We start from the raw sequence: 9,104 nt of genomic DNA, 5'->3' as shown, positions 1-9,104 counted from the left end.
CAAAGTAGCTAAAAAACAACACAATAAGCTGCTATGTTTTTATTTGTAATATTTTTTGGTCGGATTGCTTCATTTTATCATATTTTAGCTTGAAAACTGCTATTTTTACACACACACACACACCTAGAGGCTCATTTTTGGCGAGTGTCCTTATATATCTATAGAATCAAGTTAAATAAGAGCATGAGTACTTGGGTTCATTAAAATTTTCACAATCAAACACAAAAACCCAAAATCATAGAAAACAATGCCCTTTTTTGCACTCTTTTATGCTTGTTGTGGGTTAACATTGGCAATGCCTCCCCCCCTCTCCTAGACAGTGTATCGCCCTAGGGTATGTGTTGTGCATGGGTATCAACATTGTGCTAATGAAGGCCATGTAGTGTAGCCCTATATGCATAATCAGTCAATGCATGGAAAAAATTAATGTTGTGCAAGAGGAGGGTATAATCAATATGCTTATTGGTGTTCAATGTTGAGGTTTCCTGGCTTGGCATTACCCCTGTATTAAAGAGATGAAATAGTACTCATTCTAATTGTGCCAATCTTTGTTTAATTGACATTGGATGCTCTTTTATTGATGGTTTGTCTTGCGTCATGTGGTTGCACACTTGTTTGAATTCCAAATATCGAATATGTCATAGGCTTGGTCTGCTGTTTAGGAATCCACATCTGTTGACTCTTTTGATATTTTTGTAAGCTCTTTGGTATCCAAATCTTTTGCTCATTTTGTTTTGGTGTTTGGGCTTTGGTTGTGGTTGGATCTTAGGTGTTTGTACTGAAGGGAGTTACGTGCTCTATCTCTTTGGAATCCAAAGCTGTTCTCAATTTCCTTGAACTGCAAACAACCTCTTTGGAACCCATACTTTTGTAATATACTGTGGGTTCGGTTTTTTGGGTGTATCATATGAAAATGGAGAGGTAGCTTTGAGCATGGTTTGCCGAAACTTTGCGACTTCATCCTTCTTTATCCAAACCTGCTTAGCTTTGTTGGTTTCCCTGACATAGTCACTGGAACTTTTCTTGTGTTGTCCATAGCTACCTTGGGTAGGACATTTGCAGAAGTGGTCTCCTTTGAACTGCTCTTTTGTATCGATTGTTGAACTGCTAGAAGGAAGGGTTGTTTGCCCTTATATCTGGACTCCACTATCGATGGGTCGTCAGCTTTGTGTGCAACAAATGGAACCACTTGGCTTTCCTTAGCATGTTGGATGCTGACTCTATCAGAGATCCAATCAATCTGTACATTGTACCTTCTCCACCATGGCTGATCGAGAAATAATTGATACTACGCTGGTTATCTTCTACCACATAAAGTTTATGCGGATAGACATATTGGTTAATTTGCACAAGTATGAATGTCCATCCTATAGCCTTGATTGAATGCTCCGAAGATGAATCTAGAAGCGTATTTTCTTCCACTTGATTACTTCCAACCTTGAATTTGATTGTGGGATCCATCGTATCCTTTTCATCAAATTTTGTTACTTTGAGTGCATTGATCCATAGCGGTGGTCCTTGATGTTGCCTCTGTTGTAGAAGCTTTCTCTTTGCCATTTGTTCCTTTGCTTCCGCTTGAGCTTCTTCAACTATTCGCTATTTTTCTTACGTCCTTTTCTTCTCCTCATGGATGTTTGAAGCATGTCCTGGGTTAGTGAAAAATGATACTTTTGAAGCCTACATCCACTAATCCAATTTTAAATTTCTTCACCAGTTAATGTAGCAAGGTGGACAGCCCCGCTTGGTGATAGATCTTTGATCACAAAGGGTCCCATCCTTGCTTTTTAATTTTCTTGGCATGTTGTTTCAATGTATAAACTAGGACATAATCGCATGTTTTAAATTCTTTCAAACGTACATGCTTATCAAAAAACTCCTTTTGCCTTCTCTTTTGAGCATAGATAGAAGCTACGGCTTTCAAGAGGAGCTCATCTAGCTTTTCAAGATCGTCTATTCTTGAAGACAATTCATGGCCTGTCCATTCTAGTTGCTTAGCTACCCTTGGTGTTGGGATTAAAAATTCCATGGGCAAGATAGCGTTAAGACCAAACACCATGTTATACGGTGTTGTTCCTGTTGGGTGAAGAAGGGAGTGAGGGAAGCTATAGACGTGCACACACACACACCCATAGATGCACACACACACACACAGTAAGAAGCTTGATAGCGTGAAGCTCCCTCACTTTGTTATGAAGAGTTCAAGTGTGAGTATGAGAGAAAGATACGAGTCTCCCTAAGTACAACATACCACCACACATGCGTATAGTGTGTATATGTGGTTACACAGGGAAAAACCCTCTAGCCAACACTAGAGTGAAAAGTACCTGTGTATAGGAAAACAATTCAAATCAAAACTACCCGAGGCACATGTGAGTGTAACAAACCCCCCTGGAGTGAATGATGTGAACATGTACAGAGAGGTGACAGATCAGCCCCCACATGGTAACAAGCCTAAAGCTTTGCGAAAAGCTTCAAACTTTTCCCTTGGAAGAGCTTTGATGAACAAGTCTTCCACATGTCTTGTGTAGGTACATACGCCAAATCATTATCTCCGGCATGTAGCCGCTCTCTAACATAGTGATAATGCACCTCAATGTGTTTTGTGCGAGCATAAAACATTGGATTCCTTGCAACTGCCAATGCACTCTAACTGTTAGTGAAAATGGTCGTAGACTCATGTGTCTTCATGCATAGATGCATCAAGAGACGTCTGAGCAATACACACTCCACCGTAGCCGTGAATGCTGCCCTGTACTTAGACTCACAACTGGATGTGGCCACATTTGACTACTTCTTACTCAACCATGATATGCATGATTTTCCAAGAAGAAAACAATTGCCACTAGTGAACACTTGTGTATCATAACAACCAGTCCAATCATTATCTATAAATGCATACAAGCATGGCTGATTATCTCTACCATAGAAGAGACCAAAGTTCATAGTGCCTTTGAGGTATCTAAAGACACGCTTCACAACTTGCCAATGCTTAGTGCCAGGGCTATGCATAAACCTGATCAACTGGGAAACAACATATTGTATGTATGGCCGAGTGTTTCATACATAAATTAAGCATCCCACAGCTTGTTGGTAGAGAGAAGTTTCAAATGCATCATCACAATCCTCAATTGAGAACCTGAATCCTGTCTCAACAGGAGTTGAAATGGACTTGCAATCCTCAAAACCAAAACGATGAAGCAGCTTCTCAATGTATTTTTCTCGATGCATGATAATACCCCCCTCAATGGAAGCAAACTGGATACCAAGATAATAGCTCAAATGACCAAGATCTTTGATCTCGAAAGCTTGTTGTAAATCAGCCTTTAGTTTCTCAATTTTCAGCTCACATGACCCACTCAAAAGCATATCATCAACATAAAGAACAAGCACAATCAAGTCATTGCCATCTTTGCGTACATAAAGTGTGTTCTCAATCGGACTACATTGGAAACGAAGAGCAATCAAGTGCCGATGCATCTTCTCATACCATGCACGTGATGCTTGCTTAAGTCCATACAAAGCCTTTTGCAACAAGCGACATACTTTATGCTCCTAACCTTTAATGGAAAAACCAGGAGGTTGTTTGACATAAACCTCTTCATGTAAGTCAACATTCAAAAATGCAGTTATCACATCCGATTGATGCACTTTCCAACCACGATTAGGAACCAATGCAACCACAGTATGAATGGTAGTCATGCATGAAGTAGGCGCAAAAGTCTCCTCATAGTCAATAGCATATTGTTGCGCATAACCTTTTGCAACAAGTCTCACTTTGTAGCGTTCAATACTACCATTAGACTTTCGGTTAACTTTGTAAACCCACTTAGTATCGATTGCATGCTTACCATTAGGTAAGTCACATAACTCCCAAGTACCATTCTTGGAAATCGAATCCAATTCGGATTGCATAGCTGCCATCCACTCCTCATTTGCAGATGCATCTTCAAAAGATAGTGATTCTTGATTATATGTTTTTGCAATTAGAGCTACATCCACAAAGGCACTCAATACATGACGAGTAGATGATCTTGTTCTACCATGCAAAGGAGCACTCAACTTACTATCTTGTAAAGTTTGCTTCAGCCATCTTGGCATTGCTTGTGCATCCCTGATAGAAGTGCGTTCCTTATGTAATTCATGATCAACTTGTACATCATCAATGTGCTGAACTTCATGCTGATTTTCAGTCATGTTTGGATGCAAATTTTCAGCTCTTTGAACCTCATTTTGTTGCTCTACATGGTCATTATCCAATGTACCACTTTGAAACAAAGGCATAAGTGTATCAAACATATCTTGTGACCCAATAGTTTGCTCTATTTACAAAAGCGTGATATGGTTGTTGGTTTGCCCACACTTGGCTCCATTGAGAAGCATGCTTGTGAAGGTTGTATACTTGGCAAAATGCATCATGCCTCTTTTCCGAAGGATGGTTCTGTTCATGCTGCAAAAAAATTACATCTTGTACACAGTGATGTATGTGGTCCTGTGAAGACTCCATCTTTTGGAAAGTATGTATATTTTGTTACCTTCATAGATGATGCTACTCACCATACTTGGGTGTATCCATTGAAAGAAAAGAATGAAGTTTTAGCATTCTTTAAAATCTTTGTGACTATGGCTGAAAATTTCAATGGCAACAAACTTATTACTCTTTGTACAGATCCTGGTGGGGAATATATGTCGCATGAGTTTAATGTTTTTCTTCGTGAAAAAGGTATTATGCATCAATGTACTGTGCTACATACACCTCAGCAAAATGGTGTTGCCGAGCGTAAGAATCGTACTCTCTTGGAAATGGCACATTGTATGGTTAAAGGAAAGCATCTTCCTGATAAGTTTTGGATGGAAGCGCTCATGTATGCAAACTATGTTTTGAATAGATGTCCCACTAAAGCTTTGAGAGTTGTTACACCTTATGAGGCTTGGAATGGTCGAAAGCCAATGGTGAGCCATATGCGTGTGTTTGGTTGTTTGGCATATGCTCTTGTGCCTTCACAACAACGTCACAAACTGCAAGACAAGGCTATAAAATGTATCTTTGTGGGCTATAGTGTTGAAAGTAAAGGTTGTCATTTGTATCATCCATTAACAGACAAGATTGTTGTAAGTTGTTGGGTGAAGAAGGGAGTGAGGGAAGCTATAGAAGTTTAAATGACCAAAAAGTGCATGCCATAACTCCGTTTCAGTCATAGAAGGAGTACAAACAAGCAAGGAATTTGATGCATGTCTCTCATAAGTATCCATGAAATACAATCCATTGCATAACGTCCCAGACATAACAATAACAACAAAAAACTTCTTACATGATGTTATGTGCTTGGAAACACCACTATCAAAGTACTAATCAAGATCAGCCTCACGCACTGTCATACATGTAGAATGTAATGAAGAATCATATGTGCATGTAACAACACAAGCCCAAACATCTTGAGTAAGATTAGCTTCATCATTCTTTGCATTACTCGTGCTCTCAATGATAGACATGCCCGATTTCTTCTTCTTATCATTACGCTTTGCAAGCTTTCTACATTCATCAATGGTATGTCCCGACTTTCGACAATACTTACATCTCTTCTTTTTTTGTGAATCACCATCACTAGAAGAATTAGTGGAAGAGGGAGTTTGGGGCTTTGATTTTGATGTGCCCAAAGCTGGTCCGGACTTGCTTTTACCTCTTTGAGAGATAGCAAGTGCTTGAGTTCCCTCAATCAAACCACTTCTATTCATTCTAGATTGCTCTTCTTGCAAGAGAAGTGACACAACCTCATCAAAAGTATACATGTTGGAATTTCCTTTTGCAACCAAACGAAGAGTAGTAGCAAAGCTTTGAAAAGAATTTGGCAACCATTTAAGCAAAGTGGAGATGAGAGAATTGTCCGAGATAAGCTCATCTATGTTTGCCAATTTCTCTTTCAAATCCTTAATCTTTGTAACATACACATCAATGGACTCACCTTCAGACATATGCATTTCCTCAAGTTGCTTCCTCAAGTAAGCCACACGGGCTTCATTGCGCCCGGAATACAAAGAAGCAAGTACATCCCAAGCTTGCTTGGATGAAGTGCAAGACCAAATGTGCGGAACAATATGATGCTTCACGGAAAGAGCAATCAAAGCATGTGCTTGGGCATCCTTTCCATCCCATCTAAGCTGATCCTGTGTAGGTGGAGAAGATGAAGAAACAACTATTGAAGAGCTACTTGCACTTGTAACAGTAGAAGTAGAAATGCCAGGTCTCTTGTCTACATCCGCCACAATGTTCCATAGTTTCTTTGCAACAAGCACATGTTTCATCATGTAAGACTACATCGGATAATTGGCCCCATTAATCTTATCCTCAGCTTGAAGCATGCCAAACAAGTCATTGTTGCTTGCCATAGCACGTGCCCACACGAGCAATAAATTGGCAAGAAATGCACTCCCGACAAAACCTACAGCAAATTTGTAGACCTGTAAATGTTGTTACAGCAAAGCCTTAATGTGTCCAAAAATGCTGATTCATGATATCGTTACGTATTACTCATTCTTAGCTTCGTTTTGAGTCCTAGGTTGAGCAAAACGGACACCCGGAGCACTCGTGGCTAGCAAAACGGTGACTAGCTGTATCGAGGTTGCACCTCTTGCAAAACCTAATATGAGGTATAGAGGAAGTAGAATGCTTGTGGGAGCTAAAGAGCCTGCTCTGATACCATTGTTGGGTGAAGAAACAAGTGAGGGAAGCTATAGATGCGCACACACACACCTGTAGATGCACACACACACAGTAAGAAGCTTGATAGCTTGAAGCTCCCTCACTTTGTTATGAAGAGTTCAAGTGTGAGTATGAGAGAAAGATACGAGTCTCCCTAAGTAAAACGTACCACCACACATGCGTATAGTGTGTATATGTGGTTACACGGGGAAAAAACCTCTAGCGAGCACTAGGGTAAAAAATACCCGTGTATAGGGAAACGGTTCACATCAAAACTACCCAAGGGCCACGTGAGTGTAGCATTTCCCCAATAGATCTTTTATAAGCTACCCTATAAGCCCACAATGTAGAGTGCAACTTTTGATCCCAATTGGTCCTTGAATCAGATACTATTTTAGTCATTACAGTGCACAATGTTTTATTTGTAGCTTTAGTCTGCCTATTTGTCTGTAAATGGTATGGAACAGACTTCTTATGAGTTACCATGAATTCATCTAGAAGATTTTCAATAACTTCATTAATGAAATGTGTGCCACATTAAGTTCTATTGGTAGACCATATCTAACAAAGACATGTTCATAGAGAAATTATGCAGTGGTCTTTGCATCCGCTTTTTGTGTGGCTTTAGCTTCAACCCATTTAGTGAGATAGTCTGTGGCAACAATGATATATTGGGCATGAGTCCTGTAAGTGGGTGGTGAGATTGGACCTACAAAGTTTAGGCAAAAGCTCTAGCTCCCATCATAGGCCTTAGAGGCATTTCATCCCTCTTTATTGGCACTTTGGTACGCTGCTGACAAGCATCACATCTTTTAACATATTCTTCAACGTCCATATGTAATGTAGGCCGCTATATTCCTATGGCTAAGGAAATTTTTGATGTCTTATCCCCTGAGAAATGGCCTCTAATTATTCCTCCATATGCCTGCTCTAAGATTGGAAAATACGTGCTTTTTGTTGCACATATCCTGAGTTGATTATTCTTTCCTCTCTTATAGAGCTGATTTTCAATCAATGTGAAGTCTCTATCCTATCCTTCTAGAGCTCTTTGACGTGCTCTAGAGGTAATTTCAAGAAACATTCTCGTTGTTAGGCAGTCAATTATATATTGACTCCATTTTGGTGCAATTGTCACCTAAAACAGCATTGCATAATTTACTAGTGGTGTAGATTTGCATGTGGTATAGTTAGTAGCATACTCATGAACATCAGCCTACATATTTGGCAAATAATCTCCTTACATTTTAAGGCATTGATATGTTTTTGTTTGTGATCAATGGAATGCCAAGTCCTAAACATGGGCTTCTAAAAGATAACAATCATACTCGTCGAGACTTATGCATACTCGTATAATGTTGGCTGAGCCTAAATGGTACAAGCGTCCGCCAATTAATTGAAAATTCTAGGATTTCCAAACCGTCTATCATTTAAACTCTTGCTCAATCCCATTGAACTCTCCTCTATAGGACAATAAACTAACGATCTCCTGAGACCACTTGGGTACCATTTCAACATTGAAAAGATATGCATCAGGGATGTCATCGTCTACGCCTTTTGGAGCTTCTCCATTTGGAAATCTGGAAAGATGATCTGCTCGAAGATGTATCTTCCCCTCTTTAACCACTATTGTAAAATCAAACTCCAACAATATGATAAACCATTGCTCATTGTATTCGATATTGCATGGTTTGTGTACAAGGTATAAGAGGGCTTGATGATGAGTGAAAAACACAAACTGGTTTGCAAGGAGATAATGCCAAAATTTCTAAACAGCATATATCATCCCTAGCCCTTCTCTCTCAATGTGTGTGTAGTTCTTTTCAGCACAATTAAGCCTTCTGCTAGCATAACATACTAGGAAGTCCATATTTCCTTCTCTTGGTTGAGCCAAGATGCATCCTATAGCAAATGTTGAAGCATCAATAAAAACATGAAAAATCTTTTCCCAATCTAGTGCTTTTAATACTGGAGTGGATATGAGTGCTCTCTTCAACTTTTGAAATGAATCCTCACACTCCTCCGTCCATTCAAAGACTACTTTAAGTGTATACATGGGTTGAGCAATAAATGCATACATGTGTATGAACCTCCTGTAATAGCTACAGTATCTCATAAAGCATTGCACCTACTTTGCATTGTTTGGTCTAGGCATCTCTACAATCACTTTTATCTTATCCAAACCCGTAGATATGTCGTCTTCTGAGATGAAATGTGCGAGTATTCTAACTTTCCTCACCATGAGTGCACACTTTTTTGGGTTAAGATAGATCATATACGTTCTACGCTTCTCGAATACTTTTCTAAGGTGTTTGTATGTTTATCCCTCAAAAAACAGTGTACACATAAATCATCCATATAAATTTCCAAAAATATCCTCAAGTATTCTTTAAATTCATGTGCCATTAAT

General features: G+C 39.4%; 1 protein-coding gene across 1 annotated transcript; it reads right to left on the bottom strand.

Moving 5' to 3' along the window:
- Window positions 1-5,346: 5,346 nt before the first annotated feature.
- Window positions 5,347-6,303, bottom strand: LOC147464500 (uncharacterized). Its single transcript, XM_086508559.1, has one exon. It carries the CDS (start codon window positions 6,301-6,303, stop codon window positions 5,347-5,349), a length of 957 nt encoding a protein of 318 aa, XP_086364685.1.
- Window positions 6,304-9,104: the final 2,801 nt, after the last annotated feature.

This window comes from Adiantum capillus-veneris, chromosome 1 (genome assembly GCF_014529385.1).
Source record: "Adiantum capillus-veneris isolate H3 chromosome 1, ASM1452938v2, whole genome shotgun sequence".
Taxonomy (NCBI): domain Eukaryota; kingdom Viridiplantae; phylum Streptophyta; class Polypodiopsida; order Polypodiales; family Pteridaceae; genus Adiantum; species Adiantum capillus-veneris.
This window is presented reverse-complemented; position numbering and strand designations above follow the sequence as displayed.

Excerpts from the sequence above, each read along its gene's own strand:
- LOC147464500 (XM_086508559.1), bottom strand. The coding sequence starts at position 6,303 with ATGATGAAACATGTGCTTGTTGCAAAGAAACTATGGAACATTGTGGCG.